This window comes from Rhinoraja longicauda, chromosome 7, assembly GCF_053455715.1.
Source record: "Rhinoraja longicauda isolate Sanriku21f chromosome 7, sRhiLon1.1, whole genome shotgun sequence".
In the NCBI taxonomy this organism is placed as follows: domain Eukaryota; kingdom Metazoa; phylum Chordata; class Chondrichthyes; order Rajiformes; family Arhynchobatidae; genus Rhinoraja; species Rhinoraja longicauda.
Window position 1 is genome coordinate 28235690 of NC_135959.1, and position 20564 is coordinate 28256253.

Below are 20564 nucleotides of genomic sequence, written 5' to 3' on the forward strand. Positions count from 1 at the left end.
GTCAACCTGTAAACCTTTAAATTGCATGTCATTGTCAAAAAAATGCCTATTTCCAACAGGAAATGAACTGTATACAAGTGTCACAATTAATCTACAAGACAGTACAATAGTTAACAGAAAGAAACGAGTATAAACAGTTCTGATACAGGAGTCATGGTCTAAAAACATATTTCAATGCAAATATATTAAATCCACAAACAAGTTACATTATGATGTTTCCATTACCTTTGTAACAAAAAATATTAAAGTACCAGCTTAGTACTGTACCTTGCTTGGTTGCTGTTCAACCTTAGGTTTGACCATTTGAGAGCCTGGAGGTATCATCCCCTTTGGTGGGTCTTTTACTTCTACTTCTAGACCAGCATCTATCAATTCAGAAAAAACAAACTTCATGTAAAACACAGCACATCAAGAAAGAAAATTTTATTACAAGTTACTTCTAAAATCCAACTTTTTACATAGACAAATGTGGAGTTCAAAACTAAGATATTAAACATGGTTTGGTAACAATTGATTCAATACAATAGGCATTGTAGAATTTCAAAAAAATCAATCCAACCATTTTAAAGAGTACAGTAATCCTTTACTGCGTAAATTCAGAAATTATTAATTATTATTGACAACTATAATTTCTTGGTTTGTAGATTTATGTGTTTCAAATGGCAGGGGGTTTCCTGTGGATATTAACCTATGGAAAATGATCACACTTGCTCTGTGCAGTTTTCCTGAAGGCGATTCAAAGCACTGACTCTGACCAAGGCAGTGAAGCCTTGGTCAGGCTTTCTGCTGGTAAATCCCATCACAAAGACAGTAGATGCCCTTGCATAAGCTGATATCCTTGCATACCAAGATCTGCAGGCACACTGCTGATATGTAGCAGTCACAAGATCAGAACATGCATTCTTGTAAATTTATGTAAAAATCCCTAACATGCTAGTGCTTACATGGGAAATTTATATCCTGCATGGTACTGTCAGTATTTCCTCAAATATACACAATATTTAATTGGATGGTCGTGCCATCAAATTTCCAAACGGGCAAGCAATACAAGTAACAAGCAATACAAGGAATCCCAGTGGATCATAAGATTTAATTAATTAAAAGCAATTTTCAAATTTATACAGATGTCATTATGACAAAAAGTCAGGCTGAAATTCTGAACTATACATATATTTTGGAATTTTCTAATATAAAGTGCAACTCAGTAAGCTCACCTGTTTCAATGCCATCTATTGTGACATGGATAGTATAAAGACCTACAGTTCCAGGTGTCCAGTTTGCACTGTATGTGCCATCATTATTAGCCCGAATTAACATATTTTCACTTGGCCTAAAAAGGTTAAAGCAAAGTACAAAAATGTCAGAGGCAACATTTGTTCTGGTGCAAGATGACAAAACTTTTAGGTTTATCATTTTCCTTTACCTTTTAGGTGTGGGCGATGCATATCGAAGCTCTTCAAATGAATAATTTTCATAAGCCTGCAAAGCGATGACAATATTTAAAAGAAATGCAGCAGAAATATAACAAGAGGAAGAAAATTGACTCCACTGGAGATCTGCCTGTTCATTAAATAAAACTAGCAGAAACATGATTGCAACATGCAATCTGCAGCTGTTTTTAGTTTACTTGTTTAATCTGTTGCTTTTAACCTGAATGGTGGTGCAGCGGTAGAATTACTGCCTTACAGACCCGGGTTCGATCCCGACTATGGGTGCTGTCTGTACGGAGTTTGTACATTCTCCCCATGACCTACATGGCTTTTCTCCGAGATCTTCGGTTTCCTCCCACACTCCAAGAACGTGCTGGTATGTAGGTTAATTGGCTTGGTATAAATGTAAAAATTGTCCATAGTGGGTGTAAGATAGTGTTAATGTGCGGGGATTACTGGTCGGCGTGGACCCGGTGGGCCGAAGGGCCTGTTTCTGCGCTGTATCACTAAACTCTAAAAGTCTTAAAAGGTTTGATTTCCAGTTTAAACCAACAATTGGAGAATCAAATCTGAAGGAATTGATCAGCCTGGGCAATATCTGGAGACAGGCATCCAGGTTCATAGGCAAAATTCTATATTAGTATATTGGTGAGGAAGATCTCTACATTGAAAGCAAAAAACCCCCACAAAATTACCTTCATCATAGTGATCGCTGTATATCGAGCTTCTTTTACTATCATTGGTTCATAGGATACTTCCAGTTTGGGAGACGGCAAACCACCAAACGTCATATCAGTACTTGACGCTATCATTGGTGGGCTACCAGGAAATCGGTGCGATTTTTTAGTATTTTCCTGTTGTACAGATTTCTTTTGCGAGAGAGGGACAGCTTTCACCTCAACCTGCCATAAACAAAAATAAACACTTTAATATATTTCCCTATTGTTGTTTGATAGAGATGTGTACAAAAAAACACTGATATAGAAATTAGCTCTTTATTATACAAGGTAAATGTGTACAGTATATGATAAAGCATGCTAGTAAGATGACTTTCTTTTTATCGGAACTTAATATAACATATTGAGTAACCATAACAACATGGTGTATCCACTGATGGGAAAGTCTCAGACCAGAGGTCATAACCTCAGAATTAAAGGACGTTCCTTTAGGAAGGCCATGAGGAGGAATTCCTTTAGTCATAGGGTGTTTAATCTGTGAAATTAATGCCACAGAAGGCTGTGAAGGACAAGTCAATGGATACTTTTAAGGCAAAAATAGATAGATTCTTGATTAGTACAGGTATCAGGTGTTATGGGGAGAAGGTAGGAGAACGGGGTTAAGAGGGAAAGATAGATCAGCCATGATTGAATGGTGGAGTAGACTTGATGGGCTGAATGGCCTAATTCTGTGCTGAGGGTACATTTTCCTTTTACAGAGGGGAAAATCAAGAGACAGGACAAAATTGAACGTAGTAGAAACAAAAGGACTTCCCTTCTCCCTGCCTCAATCCCCAGAGTTAAGTTTGAATATAATTTTTCTTTAACAAAATGTGTCAAAGCAGCCATGTGGAAACCCCAATCTGGAAAAGTTAATTGTATTTAAATAAGTCTGATACATTTAAGGCCCTAATGATTTCACAGCATATTACAAAATACAACTCATTCACCCTTCCAAACCAGAAAGGAAAATTGGCAACTGTTTAGTCACCTAGACAACAAAGTGTTTTTAGGTAATCTGTTATTCTTTAATTCATCTCACTCCAATCAGTAGAATGAAATATCTGAGTATGTAGGAAAGAACTGCAGATGCTGGTTTAAATCAAAGGTAGACACAAAATGCTGGAGTAACTCAGCGGAGCAGGCAGCATCTCTGGAGAGAAACCTAAAATCAGCTGGATATCAGTCTGAAGAAGGGTCTCGACCCGAAACATCACCCATCCTTCTCTCCAGAGATGCTGCCTGTCCCGCTGAGTTACTCCAGCATTTTGTGTCTACCTTCGAAATATCCGAGTAGTTGGGTCAGTCAGAAAACAGGCTCGTATCTCATATTCTTCATTGCCCTTTTCTCATTTCAAAGTGATTTTAAGATGACACGTGGTGTGGATTCAGTTAATTGTGATTCAAATATTTTGAGCAAAAATAAAGTTAAAGCTCAAAAGTGTAAAAGAAATGAGATGATTTCCAAATGCAAGACCATTTGAAAATTCAAGTCAAAATTACTAAATTGTGTAATGTTTCTCAAAGCTTCTTCCCTGGGTTTTCTTTGCACGGTGCACTGCATGAAAGAAAATGTATCCTTTGTTGAAAATGCATGAGCTTGATTTTCCCTACTCATGTCTCAAAGTATTAACAGAAATTTTCCTTTATTATAATAATTCCACCTACGGTGAATGTTACAAACTCATCCAAAAAAGACATTTTTAATCCTAAGTTTGAGTTTACAAAATATGATGGTCAGTTTGTTCTTGGTCACACATTTCTCGTGTGTTTTATACCTTGAGATTTGGAACATGAACTACATCTCCATATTGGTCCTTGGTCTGAATTGTAATGGTGGCAGGCCAGCCACACTTAATATAATCTTTATTCAATATCAGTGAAGTTTTCTGTGGATCTGCATAGGAATCCGGTTGAAGCCACCTGATAACAGAAGACAGCAAAATAAATTGTGTGTTATATATTTTAACAAAGGCATGAAAAAATTTAAGATCTCAGATTTAGATATTTTGATGTACATAATACCTTGCAAGCCGTCCACCACTAGAGCTGGGTAGACAAGCAATGAAGTCCTCCAAAAATGAATGCTCATTGCTCTGCATATGGAGGGGAAGATTACCATCAAGTGCCTCCAAAATAGTTGGTGCATGCGACAAAGCAAGACCCTTTCCTAGTAATCCAGCATGGTTTTTGCAGACCTAGTAAAAAGGAAATATGTGAGAGCAAAAAAAAAAGAAAACTATCAATAATTTAACTATAGCAATTGAGAGCTTACCTGCAAAGCTGATTCCTCAAGAATTTCAAGATCTTCCTCTACTTCATTGCCTGTCCAAAAACACTTAACTTGAATGCAGTGCAACTTTGCTAAAAACATAGCATTTTTGACTAATAATAAAAAATACAGGAAATATTACAGGTAGCAAATATGTCATTAATCCATAAATAATCTTTAATCCATCAATAAACTAAGAATTATGTGCAAACTTTCACTACAATAAATTTGTGACCGTCAAAAGTAAATATCCATACCACCAGGAAGTGCAAGATCTTTTTTCATTAGTGATGCTGCGCACATACTTCCAAGGTATGCCAATTCCTTCTCTAGTTGTAGGATGCCCTGAAAAACAAATATATTTTTGTACCATTTTAGTTTTGGCAAAATTAAAATTGGAGAAACATGGAGACATTTTTGACCAGGGCTTATAAAAATAAGCAAAGCCAATGGTTCAATTTCCCCAGGTGTTAGACGATTTATAAGTTAGAATCAGAAACTTCACCCCAAACTATTTTAATTAGATTAGCTTGGATTTGGTTTTAAACGTTGTGGCAGAAGTGGGAAACTATCCCATTCGTAGTTGATGTGGTCATTGAATTAATAATTGCTTCACTCCAACTAGCTGCAAGAGCCAGAATACAAATTATGTCATTTTAAAATCTATTTTAAACGTTACACTCGACAACTGCTTTCTTTTGTGGTGCTGAGATGAAGGGCCACCAAACTGAATCTAACAAATTTCCTCCAATGAAATCACCTTAGTATTTCCAGAATTTACCCATTTATTTCAGATTTCCAGCTTCTGCAGTGTTATATTTTTTTGGATGCAATGAGAATTCCCCTGCCCTTTGAAGATGGCAATAATTTTCTTGTTAAAAAACAAAAATGGTTTCAATTAATGTCTTGTATGCGAAAATAGCATTTTCAATAGATTCTGCCCTTAAAATATATTTAGAAAATATTGTAGGTGTATCCAGGACCATGATTTGCAAGCTTTACAATTACTGTGCGTCAGGTTCAATTTGTTATATTTTGATCATTCATAATGCATGATAGTTGGTGAATGAATGCCTGATTTAAATTTTTTTTTTTTAACAGAACTGTTCTGCTGGATTCCTTGCTACTTTATGCAAGAAAGCAAACACTTTGCAAACCTAGATCGAGAACAAAGCATGGGTTGAAGGGTCTTATTAATACATCAAATTGGTACACCAAGCTCAAGGACATGTTGAACAGAAAAAGGTCCATTGAAAGTGTGCATGACGAAATTTCACTGTGATTCTTCAAATGTCAAAATTCCACATGACCTATTTTTGTCTACAAGTTCATGACAACTGCTGGGACCAAGTGATCCGACCAAGAGTGTCTAATAAGCAGCAACTTCAGAAGCTAACTCAAATCTTCAATTTGATTAAAAAAAATCTGCAGATCTAACATGGTATTGTGCTGTGAATTACAGAACCCTAAAGCAAAAGAAAAAGAGCTGCTGGAGGAACATCTATGGTGCATCTGTGGAGGGAAATGGACAGTTGACAGTCGACTGCTTTGAATCGAGACTTTTAATCTCGACTGGATGAGGAGTCTCAACCCTAAATGGCAATTGTGTTGGAAGGAACTGCAGATGCTAGTTTAAACTGAAGATAGACACGAAATGCTGGAGTAACTCAGCCAAAATGGCAATTGTCTATTTCCCTCCATAGGTGCTGCCTGACCTGCAGAGGTCTTCCAGCTGCTTTCTTTTCTTGCTAGATTCCAGTATTTACAATCCCTTCGGCCAACCGAATCTTAAAGTCAAATAATTGTTTTGCTGCAGAATACCTGAGACCCAAGTTATTTCAATGCTATCCAAATGTTCAGAGGAAATACGAGAACAAAATGCAAGGTGATAAAAACCCAGGTAATTCACATAAAGAAACCCCACAACACATTTGTAGCAAATGCTGAATTCAGCATCTGTCGAGAATTTCACGGAACGGACCATTCTTCAGGGTCAATTTCTATGCTGTGTTTAGACTGAAGCAAGGATCAGGTATCAAGTAAAAGATGGTGAAACTTGCCAATTAGACATATTAGGGAGGAGCATTTTCCACTCTTTTTTGTTAAATGTCACCACCTTTGCCTCCCACCTCTCAATCGATCATAAAAGGACATAGCAATTCTTTTGAAATCCAGCATAGACCAGGTCAGCATCCATTCATTTGCAACAACTCTCAGAATTATAATAATAATATTCATTTATTGTCATTGCAACGAGTACAACGAAATTAAAAAATAGCCAATCCTGACGGTGCGTACAAACATATATGCAATAAATGCAAAAACAAATAAATACATAAATACAATTAAATACAATTATATTAAGTACAAGATTTTTTAACGGTGTTGCCTAGTGCAAAGGTAGTGTTCAGTTCTCGTATGGCCCTGGGGTAAAAACTGTTCTTAAGTCTGTTTGTTCGGGATTTGATCGACCTGAAACGTCGACCAGAGGGCAGATGAACAAACAGACGGTGGCCGGGGTGGGATGGATCTTTTATTATTTTGCCTGCTCTACTGAGGCAGCGTAGTCTGAACAGGTGCTCCAGGGAGGGCAGTGAGCAGCCGATGATCTTCTGGCCGTCGTGATGACCCTCTGAAGGGCCTTCCTGTCCTTTTCTGAGCAGCTGGCATACCATGTGGTTATACAGTATGCCAGCACACTCTCGATGGAGCAGCGATAGAAGGACAACATGAGCTTCTCCTGCAGGTTGGTTTTCCTGAGGATCCTCAGGAAGTGGAGTCTCTGCTGTGCCTTCTTTACTGTGGTGATGGTGTTGGTAGACCAGGTAAGATCCTCTGCGATGTGCGTACCCAGGAACCTGAAAGCTGGTACCCTTTCCACACAGACCCCATTGATGTAGAGTGGGTCGTAATCTCCACTGGTTTTTCTAAAGTCAATTATAAGTTCCTTTGTTTTGGAGGAGTTCAGGACCAGATTGTTCACTGAACACCATGCTGCCAGCCTTTGGATTTCATCCCTATAGGCTGTCTTATCTCCTTCTGAGATGAGTCCAACCACAGTCGTGTCATCCGCGAACTTGATGATGGTGTTGGTGGGATGGGTGGGGGCGCAGTCGTGAGTGTAGAGGGAGTAAAGGATGGGGCTCAACACACAGCCCTGTGGTGAGTCGGTGCTCAGTGTAATGGTGGAGGAGAGGTGAGGGCCTATTTTGACGGTCTGGGGGCGGTTGGTCAGGAAGTCCTTGATCCATTGGCAGATGGTTTGGGAAAATCCAAGGTCGGAAAGTTTGGTGACCAGTCTGCTCGGGATGACCGTGTTAAAGGCAGAGCTGAAGTCGAGGAAGAGCATCCTCACATAGCTCCCCTGGTGTTCAAGGTGGGTCAGTGCAGTGTGAAGAGCAGTGTCGATGGCGTCCCCTGTAGACCTATTTGCTCTGTAGGCAAACTGGTGTGGGTCGAAGGTGGGTGGGAGGCTGGCTTTGATGTGCTGCAGGACCAGTCTCTCGAAGCACTTTGTGATGACCGGTGTGAGTGCTACCGGACGGTAGTCGTTAAGACCGCTGATGACAGACTTTTTCGGCAGTGGGATGATTGTGGCGGACTTCAGGCAGGGAGGGATGGTGGATTTTAAAAGGGACAGGTTGAAGATTTTTGTGAAGACCTCAGATAATTGGTCTGCACATTCCCTCAGCACTCTGCCCGTCACACCATCGGGGCCTGCAGCTTTCCTGGGATTCACTGCTCTGAGCACGCGCTTAACATCATACTCCTGCACAGTGAAGGTGTTGCTGTCAGGTGCTGGAGAGGGTGTTATGTCTGCCACTGTAGCTTTCACCTCGAAACGAGCAAAGAAACAGTCAAGTTCCTCTGCCAGCGAGGCGTCGCCGTCGGCAGTCGTGCGGTTGCTGGTCTTGTAGTTGGTGATGTGCTGGATGCCTTGCCATACCCGCCGTGGGTCATTGTTGGAAAAGTGGTCCTCAATCTTCCTCTTGTAGGACGCTTTGGCATCCTTGATGCCTCTCTTCAGGTTGGTTCTAGCAGCACTGTATAGAGCTCTATCACTAGACCTGAAGGCGGTGTTACGGTCCTTGAGGAGAGACCTGACATCCTTTGTCATCCAGGGTTTTTGATTGGGATACAACCGGATGCGTTTGTCGACGGTGACATTGTCAACACAGTTTTTGATGTAGCAAAGCACAGTTGATGTGTACTCCTCCAAGTCATGATCCTCAAAAATATCCCAGTTGGTCCTTTCGAAGCAATCCTGCAGCTGCGAGGAAGCTCCTTCAGGCCATGCATTCAACTCCCATAATAATACATGGCTCAGTTTAATTTGCTTCAGTAATGACCACTTTTTCCCTCAGTTGCTTACTAATTGTGGAAATCACAAGACCAATCCTCATCTGCCTGCACATAATTCATATCCCACCATAACCATATGCCTATTCAAATGTCTCTGTAATACCACTATCATATCTGCCTCAACCACTAGCTCCAGCATTGCATTCCATCACCACCCTCTGTGTAACAAAACCTTACCTTAAATTTTTCCCCTGTCACCTTTATAATTTGATATTTTAATCCTGGGAAAAAGGTTCTGATTGTCTACCCTATCTATGCTTCTTATAATTTTATATGCTTCTATCAAGACTCCCCACAACCTCTAGTGTTCCAGAGAAAACAGAGGTCAAGTTTGTTCAACCTCTCTCTGCAGCTAATACCCCTAGTCCAGGCATAATTCTGGTAAACTTCCTCTGCACCGTTTCCAACGCCTCCACATACCTCCTGTACGGGGCCAACCAGAACAGCACACGTTAGTCTAAATGTGACTTAACCAAAGTCCTATAAAGCTGCATCATCACTTGCTGATTCTTATACTCAATGCCCCGATCAATGAAAGTAAGCATACTATACACCTTCTTTAACACTCTAGAACGTAAGCATAACATATCAGGAGTCAAGAGTATTTTATTGTCTTGTATCCCAAATCAGAAGAAGTCCCAAGTGCAATACGGCCAGCTTGTTGTTCACGTTGGGGTTCGCAGTGTTCAATAGCCAGATGGTTATTGGGAAGAAACTGCTCCTGAAAACGGACATTCCAATGGCATGGGTGAAATGAGAGGATACCTTCTTTACTACTCTAAGATGCATGGGATCCATAGTGACTTGGTTGTTGGATTCAAAACGGGCTAGAATTCAAGAGGGAAAGTATACAGTGAAAGGCAAGATTCTTAATGGCATTTATGTATGAAAAGATCTTGGCGTCCAAGTTGATAATTCCGTGAAAATAGCAATACATATACATAGAATGGTAAAGGTGTATGTTATGCTTGGCTTCATTGGTTGGAGCATCGAGTATAAGATTCAGGAAGTCAAGCTGCAGCTTTATAGGATTTTGGTTACATTGCATTTAGACTGTTATGTGTAGTTCTGGTCATTCATTGTAGGAAGGATGTGGTGCGTTGAGAAAGGGTTTTAGCAGAATGCTGCTGGATTGGAGAATATTTGCAACAAAGGAAAATTGGACAAACTTGGATAGTTTCTCTGGAATTTGACGTTGAGGGGAGCTTGATAGAAGTATATCAGATGATGAGAGGCATAGAGGCGTGGCAAATTACCAACCCTTTTAGATCCAGAGGGCTTGACCTACATTCTGACATGCTGATACTCAAAGTTCAAGAAACCCATCAAACTTAACTCTGCATGATAGAATTTGATATAATAGAAGCTGAATGAAAAATAAAGAATTAAAATGATGCAGAGTGCATCATGTATAAATCTGCTGTCTCTAGTTTTCCATTTGCAAATGGGCATAATTTCAAGATCTAAATTATTGATATTTCACGTTTTTATTTTATTTGGTTTTGTGCTTGTCCATGTCTACAGTTTTCACTGTTCTCAGAGAATATCAGAGCCACTGCAAAACCCCCCACTAGTTCATTAGACTAGGACTTATATGGAAGACTAATCAACTTTAAACAAAAATAGCAAATAGATAAATTCATTTTTGTTTAAGAATGTTCCCATTTAAATCGAGTATTTAGCATTCATTTCAAAACAACTGGAGATACTTTAATCGACTTCCACAAAGCCAAACTTTAATGCTTTTTTCTTGCAGTACTGAATTGAATACACTACAAAAATAAAATTACCTCATCAAGTCCAGGACTGAATTCGTAACCCACAACAACACACTTGAAACCATAAAAACAGGCCTTTTCATCCTTCACGTAGTCTGATGCAGTCTCCAAAGAAAAGATGGCATCATTTCCTAAAAAAGATCAAATTTAAATTTTAATCTCAAAAGCCAAAATTCCAGCAGTAGCTACATGCATCACACGGCATGCGAACATTACACTTTCCATAATTTGCAGTTTCGACTTCATTTGTTTTCACTGCTCAATTTTTCCAAAGTATTTTCAATTTCACAAAGCTGCAGAGGGAAATGTGCATAAAGACTTATAGCACAAATTAAAATATGAGCTTCGTACACACATTTCTTAGAATGTTCAAAATTAACTGAGGGATCCATGAAGAGGATATGAGGAGTTTAGAATAATGATGATCATGATTGCAGATTTAAAATACTCAAGGCATAAGATCGAGTCTGATCTTATTACACTTTACTAAATGCCGGTGCATCACATTAGGAATTATAACATCCACATGAAGTACTTAATCGGTTTGCGTTCTCCTTTTATATTTCTCTATTCATAATTTCTTTGTACTGCCAACTCTCAAATTTTCTTTCCCGTTTCCTTTCTATGGCATTTTTCTTCCACTCTTCCCAATGTTCAAAGGTAAGACTCAGATTTTTGAAGGGGTGCCAAAGAGATTAGCAAGGGCAGGGCGAGAGTTACCATCTGCATGGACTTTATCAATGCCTTTGACAAGGTCCCCATAGTAGGTTAGTTTGGAAGGTTTGATCACATGGATTCCAGGGTGAGCTAGCCAATTGGATGCAAACTTGGATGGTGGAAAGAGTTAGATGGTGGTTGTGGAGGGCAATTCATCAATTGGAGGTTGCGGCCAGTGGTGAACCATAGAGATTGGTACTGGGTTCACTGTTATTTATCATCTATATATATATATATTACTGAAACTCTGTGTCTGTTTGTGTGTATGTGTCCACCATAACTTTTTTGGTTCGCAAAGCCAAAACGCTACACCACAGCGCCACAATTTCTAACCCATTTCTTGAAGGTCTTCAGCGTGTGACGTCACAATGGGACCCGTGCGACTGTGAGAGATGAGCTCTCGCTCCTCCTCGCCCCCCCCCCCCCGCCGGCATTCAGCGTGTGACGTCACAATGCAACCCGCAAGTCTTCAAGAGATGAGCTCGCACCCCCCCCCCGGACCTTTAACTAATGTGCTCCCCCCCCCCTGACCTTTAACTAATGCGCTCCCCCCCGGACCTTTAACTAATGCGCTCCCCCCTCCCGGACCTATAACTAATGCGCTCTCCCCACCCGGATCTTTAACTAATGCGCTTCCCCCCTCCCCGTGCACCGCAGCCCGTCCCGGCATGCCTCGCGCCCGACATTCCTCAGATCGGGTAGCGCTGACCGCCGGGAGGTGTAGTCGCCTATCCCGATCAGAGGGGGGCGCCCGCCCGACTGGCGGGAGTGCCATGCTCAGTGCCTTCCTCTCCCCTTTCCTCTCCCCCCACGCAGGAGGAGCTTTAAGCGGCATTGCCGGGCCCGCAGGAGGAGGGTTCAAGTGGGTGGAGGGGAGGGTGGGGGTAGGCGGGGAGTGGGGGGAAGGAGAGAGTGGGGGGGGAGAGTGGGAGTGGGGAGAGGAGGGGGTGGAGGCAGGGCTGGGAGGAGTGGGGGTAGGAGAGGGGCAAATGGGGGAGGGCAAGTGGGGGTGGGTAAGGGGATGGAGTGGGTCAGTGGGGGGGATTGAGTGGGGGGGGGTTGAGGGTGCTACAATACAGGAGAGGCTTTGGGTCCAGGGCTCACTCACTCACACCCTCTAATGGTGTAGTGGACAGTGAAGGCTATCTCGGATTACACCAGGATCTAGATGAACTGGATAAATGAGCCAAGAAATGGCAGTTGGATTTAACTTGTTCGGTGTGAGGTGTTATATTTGATAAGTTCAATAAGGACAGAACTTGCACGATAAATTGAAAGGCCTTGGAGAACGTTGTAGAACAGAAACCCCAAAGACACCAGGTACACAGTTGCCTGAACCTGGTGACACGGGTAGACGGTATGGTCAAAGTGGCATTTGCCACACGTTTCTTCATCAGTCAATTCACCATTGCTAGGAGCTGGAACACCATCACGCACCTGTACAAATTGTTGATGAGAGCACACTTGGAGTACTATGCACATTTGCAGTCACTCAGCAATAGGAAAGATATTAAGCTGGAAAGGGTGCAGAAAATATTCACAAGGATGTTATCTGGATTTTCTTTAATCAGACCTGCCAATGACATTTCATGACCCATTTTGCCCCTTCTAATTGCCTATTTAAGTTATTTCCTCAATAGCCATGTCTGATTTCATCTTTCTAAACCTTATACATTTTCCTTTTTCTTTTTGACCAAATTTTTACAACCTCTCTGATCATCCAAGGTTCTCTTACCTTACCATCGTTATCAAACCTCTTTCCTGGAACATTCTGATCCTGAACTCTGATTATCTGTTTTTTAAACGACTCCCACATTTGATGTAGACTTATTCAGTTACAGCTTCTCCCAATTTACTCTCCCTGTTGTAATGCAGTAATCTGCTTTGCCCACAGTTTAGTGCTTTTCACCAAGGTCCAGACATATCCTTATTCATAACTATCTTTAACCTTATGGAGTTGTGATAAGCATTCCCAAAATGCTCTTTCACTGAAACACAAGTCACCTGACCAAGCTCGTTTCCCAATACAAGATCTCGTCCTCTTTTGCTGAACATTAATCTGTATGATGCAGAATAAGTCCAGAGGTATTTAACTATTATGAAACTATTGACGTCATTCTGGACCTAAAAACTGAAATTTCTATTGTTGGTAACAGATATCACTCAAGTAATATTAAGTAACACTCCGGTCTAGCCAAAAGTAGTCTCACCTTATGCAGTAGGCCTGAGAATCAGTTAATTTGCAAAAACTGAATTCCACAGGATATTATTTTCTTTTTGATGAAAAGCCTCCTGAAGCTTTAACCTGCAAGTGAAGAAATTACCCACCACATACAGAATTATCACCCTCTACAGCAGATCCAACATAGAAATGATATATTTTAATTAGGTTTCCATATTTTAATAAAGCATATGCAGCACTTGTTTTCTTCCTTATACCTGGTAAAACAAGGATTGTGGTCGGCCATCCAATGGAACCCGAAAACTTCTTTAATTCTATCCATGAATTAAGAACTTCATGACTTGAATTCTTAGACCCAAATCCTGAACTTTGGAAAGCTTTATTTGGAATCAGCAAACGGAGGACATCCTCTGGCTGTGCAGTACCACACAATGGGTCAAACTCAACAGTCATCCATCTCACACAATCTGGGAAAGTTACCTAAAAAGAACAAAGACACTATTTTGATCTCCAAAGCAGCAGCTATTTAAAGGGTCCTTACTTGGATCAGAATTTCAATACATTAAAACAGGTCTGAACAGTATTATTAATTCACAATGTAAAATTAACTATTTTCAGGACAATTTTTTACAGGTTAGAAGAATGACAATGAGCGGAAAACAAGAACAACGTTTGTAATGTCGAGGTCCACACGTCGAGTAAACACTCCGTTTAATGATTAACAGATACAACTTGGTTGCTCATGCATGCATCGGGTAAATTTTTAACTACTACCGTGCTGCAGCTCGCATGCACTCCAGCATTCCTCTCCCAACCGCAATTCCTTTGTTCTCAGCTCACACCCGACGGCCTGCCCCCCTTCTTGCTGATAGGTCGGCCCCGATCACGCTCGGTTCACACGAGAGTTCGAGCCCGACAAATTATGGTTCGATACCTAAAATGGCTCGGTTTGCCACATGACCCCCCCCCCCCCCCCCCCCCCCCAAGAACCGGAGTAATGGAGGCGGTTAGGCTGACGAGTGAGGCGGCCTGATCGCATGTGAGGCGGCCTGTGGTCGGGGTCGCAGCTCACATAGTCGAGGGCGGATGCGGTCGTGACAGTGGACGCCCTCTGCGGTGGGGTTGTGCCATCTGCACTGGTTGGTCCATGTCCAAATGTGGCGTTGTTGCCTGGATGGAAGGGTGAGCCAAACCGTGAACTATGTCGAAAATCCGGTGGTGCCAGGCTTCGGGGCTGATGCATCTTGGCTGTCAGGTGGACATGTCGCAAAAGAGCGTGGTGTCAGAGGGCCCAAAATGCACATCCTCCAGCAACAGGCCTGAGATGGGGGTGCGGTAGGCGAGCATATCCTCATCCTCTCGCTGGGCAGCCGCCATAGCCGTGTAGTCGACACCTGGGGCCAAAACGTGGATAGCATTAATGGCAGTGCGGGACAACGCATCTGCAACCTGGTTGCTCTTGCCTGCGATGTGCTGGACGCAAGTCGTGTACTCTGAGATGTAGACCAAGTGACACTGCTGTCCAGATGACCAAGGATCAGACACTTTGGCAAAAGCAAATGTGAGTGGCTTGTGGTCAGTGAAAGCTGAGAAATCCCTGCCCTCAAGGAAGTAGTGGAAATGCCGGATGGCCAGGTAGAGCGCAAGGAGCTCTCGGTCGAAAGCGCTGTATTTCTGCTCGGGGGAATCTCAGGTGACGACTGAAAAAGGCGAGGGGCTGCCAGCTGCCATTGATCAGCTGTTCCAGCACTCCGCCCACGGCTGTGCCAGATGCGTCAACCGTGAGAGCTGTCGGCATGTTGGCCCGCGGATGTACCAGCATCGCCTCTTTTGCCAGTGCCTCTTTGGCTTTGTTAACATATAACATAACATAACAACACTTTATTGTCACTCGGCACAAACACCGAACGAAATTTCAGCAGCCACAAAACACAGTAAAAAAGAAAAGAACACAGGACACCCGACCCCAACACAAACATCCATCACAGTGACTCCAAACACCCCCTCACTGTGATGGAGGCAACAAAACTTCCCCTCTCTTCCCCCCGCACCCACAGACAGGCAGCTCGACCCCAACCGAGGCAAACGACACGCACAGCCCCCGCAAGGGGATGGAAGGCCCCGCGGCCGAGCGAGCCCCGGGCACCGAAACGTCCCGTGGCCGCACCGGGCGATGTTAAGTCCAGCGGCCGAGCCGCACCGGGCACTGGAACGTCCCGCGGCCGAGCCGCGCTGGCGATGTTAAGTCCAGCGGCCAAGCTGCACCGGGCACTGAAACGTCCCACGGCCGAGCCGCGCCGGGCACTGAAACGTCCCGCGGCCGAGCCGCATCGGGCACTGAAACGTCCCGCGGCCGAGCCGCACCGGGCACTGAAACGTCCCGCGGCCGAGCCACGCTGGCGATGTTAAGTCCAGCGGCCAAGCCGCGCCGGGCACTGAAACGTCCCGCGGCCGAGCCGCGCTGGCGATGTTAAGTCCAGCGGCCGAGCCGCACCGGGCACTGAAACGTCCCGCGGCCGAGCCGCGCCGGCGATGTTAAGTCCCGCAGCCGAGCCGCGCCGGGCGATGGAAGGCCCCGCGGGCGAGCTGCGCCCCGGGGAAGAGACCTAATAAAAGAAAGGTTTCCCCCCGCCCCACCCCCCTCACCCCCCCACCACACATACACAGCCAAAAACAGAAACAAAAACCATCCCAACACCGACACAAACAAAAAAAAAGAAAAAAAGACAACAGACTGCCAGAGAGCCGCAGCCGTTAGGCGCAGCCAACTCCTCGTCGTGCCTGCGTCGTCCCAAACAAGCTCTTTCGGCTTGTTGGCCAGGGTCTTGAACAGTAGTTGCATGATCCGGGCGACCGCTGGTACGAAACGGTGATAGAAATTGAACATGCCAACAAATTGTTGGAGTCCCTTCACCGTCGAGGGCTTGGGAAACTTGTGAATGGCCTCGACCTTGGTCGGGAGCAAGACCGCACCATGCTGGTTGATGAGATGGCCGAGGAAGCTGATGGGAGGGAGGCAAAACTGACACTTGGCAAGGTTGATTGCCAGGCCATGCTAGTTGAGCTGCTGGTAGAGCAGCCGGAGGCGTGCATGGTGTTCCTGGCGAGAGCGACTGGCGACGAGGATGTCGTCGAGGTAGATGAACACAAAGTCGAGCCCGCGGCCTACCGTGTCCATAAGCCGTTGGAAAACCTGGGCATCGTTCTTGAGGCCGAAAGGCATCCATAGGAACTCAAAGAGCCTGAACGGGGTAATGAGAGCCGTCTTGGGGTAGACTGAGAGCCGTCATCCGGGTAGACTGGAAACTGATGGTTGCCACGTACCAGGTCGATATTGGAAAAAACCTTGCCGCCGTCCAGATTGGCCCTGAAGTCCTGGATGTGAGGAACAGGGTCGTCGTCGTAGCTATCCCTCGAGGTCGAGGATGATGGTCAACGTTCCGCTGTCAGAACGAAGACGCCTGTGTGTATGTTTGTTTAACGTGTACTTGATGTTGCACTCCAAGAAGCACACGGTCATTCACAAATCAATCAACTAATTCCAATGGCAAGGGAACCAAGATGTTTGGAGCTGATAGATTTGTTACAGCCTTCATCCGCCTTCACAGCCGTTGAGTTCAAGATAACTTTGTCCGCCTGGTCCGCCGTTTAGATCTTGTACGATGGATCGTTCTTAGTCTGAACCCTCATCCTCAACCTTACTGCCATGGGTGGCCCTACCAGAAGCTGGTGCTTCCGACGGCATCGCTCTCAGAATCATGGGGCACGCAAGCCACTTCTCAACAACAAGGTGAACGATCTGAAGAGGAGGAGCAGTGTACCGGTTGGCCGTTATGACGTCGTTGAGACGGGCCCCTAGATGCTTTGGGGACCACGTGAAGCGGGGATGCCCACGGGCTGTCTGTGCGGCACACTATGCCCATTTCCTCCATCTTTCGGAACTCGTCTTTGGCCAGTTGGAGCTTGGGGGGCAGCCTGCATGCGCGAGCGTGGAGTGGCGGTCCTGTGGTGGGGATATGGTGCTTCACCCTGTGCTTGGGGCTGGCCGTTGTGAACTGGGGGATACGATGTCCTGGAAATAGGCCAAGATCCTGGCATACTCGTTGTCAGAGAAGGTAACCGAGCCGAGATGTGGCACAGTCAATTCGGCCTGGTACACGGTGATCGACTCGAACGTCTTAACATTTGGTGGCATCGGCGGTGATCTGGCGGATACGGAACTGCGCTTCAGCCTGTTCAAACCACACGTGGGGCTGTGATGTCCAGAAAGTGGGCAGTTTGATTGAAACTGCATTCTGCTGGTCTGGGTTGTCGGCTGCAGACATGATAAAATCCAAAATAGGCCGTTTTGGATCGTTGGGGTCACCACTGTAGAGGTCCACGGGTCAAGTAACAGTCCGTTTCATGATTAACAGATACAGCTCGGTTGCTCATAGATGCATCGGGTTAATGTTTAACTACTATCGTGCTGCCACTCGAGTGCACTCCAGCATTCCCTTCTCAACTGCAATTCCTTCGTTCTCAGCTCACAATCGATGGCACGCCCCCCTGCTCACATGATAGGTCGGCCCCGATCACTCTGTTCACGCGAGAGTTTGAGCCCGACAAATGACGGTTCGATACCTAAAATGGCTCAGCCTGCCACAGTGTAACATACCAAGTCCACTTCTCTTAAAGTATTATTTGTAGTACCTTGAACACAATGCAACTAACCTGATGATCTCAGGCAAGATTCTATTCATATCATATCATATCATATACATACAGCCGGAAACAGGCCTTTTCGGCCCTCCAAGTCCGTGCCGCCCAGTGATCCCCGTACATTAACACTATCCTACACCCACTAGGGACAATTTTTACATTTACCCAGCCAATTAACCTACATACCTGTACGTTTTTGGAGTGTGGCTCTGTTATTTTCTCCCAGTTTTTTCCTCGAACTTTGTGAATTTGCTGCTTGATGTATCTACCCTACATCTTCTCAAATACAATTGCTTGATTAATATATTAACAGTAAAAACTTAAGATGAGGTCATCCTATGCTTTCATCCTGTTTACCATAAGATCTTGGTTAATCCTTTATCTCAGCTCCACTTTTCCTTGAAATTCCCATTTTCCTTCGCATCAATAAATCTATTTTTTAGCTCAGAATATGCTCAATGACTGAGCAATTAAGATTATTTGCAGTAATCATTTTAAAAGATTCACTAATCTCAGTAATGAAATGTCTCAGCATTAAATGTACGACCGCTTACCATGACATTGTGATCCCTGGCTCTACACTCTTGAGCCAGCAGCAGTCAATACCATTTAAAATGCAATATTCACCAGTCAGCTCAGTACTTATAATTCTCATTTTAGAAACTGAGCATTTCTTAAAGAGGGATCTTCACTATAAGTAGTTTTAATTAATTATTATCCCAAATGTGAAGGGTGCAAATTTTGTAGTTACCATATGTTAAAAATCTGATTTAACTTAGTATATATATACCTTTAATTGACTGACACTTGCAGGTTTGTAAGGATGGTCACTCTCCACTGCAGCATAATGATTAGAAGTAGTACAAGTTGATAGACCTTGGTCAGGCTGGTTGCCTGTTGCGCTGTCTGTTGACTGATTTGGATTGAAGGCAGGTGGAGCATATTTCTGATTTAATGTTGCAACTGGAGGCAAAAGCTCATGTACAAGACCAAAGACTTCAACTGCAGCCTAATCGGAGAAAGAAACATGATAGTTTGTCGGTCAAACAAAATAATTCAATGGATAATCACATTAATCAAACCAGCAATAAAAGTGATGAAACAAAACTTACTTTTGGTACACTGGCAGCAACTGGTGCAATGTAAGCCAAAATAAGTGGAAGCAGCATTGATAATAGGCTGGACGAGCTGAGTAATTCTGGAATATCTTCAGCTGAATAAAAGTACAAACTACTTTAACAATTCTTATAGTTGCGAGCAAAACATCAGTGTATTGACGTAAAGATATATTACATAGAATGATAATTGTTACATAAAGCTGTAGGTTCTTGCTTCTCAGCAGTCTGCATCAATTTGTTACGTCTAATAAAAAGGTACAGCCTTTTAGCTACTGCATCATAGATGTTTTACCGTTGAATTCAAAAGTGGCTCAAGTTAAACTGAGCCTTCATAACTCTTAATTCCAGAATCAAAAGTAAACTGAGATTTAAGAGATAAGTGGAAGAGAAGCTTCAATGAGCTTTTACGCCAAACAAATTTAAATCTTGCTTAATTTTTGCTCATCTGCAGAAGCTAAGATAGGCAATTTGTTCCTTATATTTTGACCTTAGTTTTCTCAAGAAAATATGCATGGATTTACAGTTCAATAAATTTCAATAAACATCAGTCCAGCTCCATTAATGCCAGCATAACCAAATCATTCTAACCTGTTCGATTTGAGTTTCTCTTCCCAACTGCACTAATAATAATAATAATAATAATGCATTACATTTATATAGCGCTTTTCAAACACTCAAAGACGCTTTACAGGGATTACTAGAACATAGAGAAGAAAATAAATAGATAAATAAGTAAACGAACAGAAAAAGGAGACAGAAGGTGAGGTGACGGTCAGTGGTTGAAGGCAGTGCTGAACAGGTGAGACTTCAGTGATGTTTTGAATGTGGTGAGTGAGGAGTCGTCTCTGACGGTTTGGGGTAGTGAGTTCCAGAGGGTGGGAGCAGCGATGGAGAAAGCCCTGTCCCCCCAGGATCTGAGTTTGGTCCGGATGGGGGGGGACAGGAGGTTGGCAGCAGCAGAGCGGAGGGTGCAGGTGGGAGTGTGCCTGTGGAGGAGGTCAGTTCCTTCAACAGCACAAACATAGTAACTATATTGTAAATTACTTGCTTGCTGTTGAATATGATCTGCATATAACATTTCAATTTTACCCTGCTTGAAATTGCCAATTTAAGAAAAGACAATTTTTACCATCAACAGCCAGAGCTCTATGCAACAAATCCTTAGCTGCATAAACAACTGCAGACACAACGGAGAGGGCTCTGCTGCAGTTTTTATCTTCCTCATTTGCTTTGCTAAGCAGTTGTGATTGCAGATCTCCATCAAACTCACTCCTGTAAGTTAAAAGAA

General features: G+C 43.4%; 1 protein-coding gene across 12 annotated transcripts in view; it reads right to left on the minus strand.

Moving 5' to 3' along the window:
• mycbp2 (MYC binding protein 2) overlaps window positions 1-20564 on the minus strand; it is a 200926-nt gene that overhangs the window by 67115 nt on the left and 113247 nt on the right. For all 12 annotated transcript variants that reach the window (XM_078402308.1, XM_078402313.1, XM_078402303.1 and 9 more), the window contains 13 exons: window positions 20406-20548; window positions 19271-19371; window positions 18949-19167; window positions 13715-13937; window positions 10571-10689; window positions 4676-4763; window positions 4422-4471; window positions 4172-4344; window positions 3925-4069; window positions 2126-2332; window positions 1424-1479; window positions 1215-1330; window positions 268-365 (listed from right to left, as the gene is read on the minus strand). In XM_078402308.1, coding sequence (XP_078258434.1) covers window positions 268-365; window positions 1215-1330; window positions 1424-1479; window positions 2126-2332; window positions 3925-4069; window positions 4172-4344; window positions 4422-4471; window positions 4676-4763; window positions 10571-10689; window positions 13715-13937; window positions 18949-19167; window positions 19271-19371; window positions 20406-20548 — 1738 coding nt within the window. The remainder of the gene's footprint in view (window positions 1-267; window positions 366-1214; window positions 1331-1423; window positions 1480-2125; window positions 2333-3924; window positions 4070-4171; window positions 4345-4421; window positions 4472-4675; window positions 4764-10570; window positions 10690-13714; window positions 13938-18948; window positions 19168-19270; window positions 19372-20405; window positions 20549-20564) is intronic.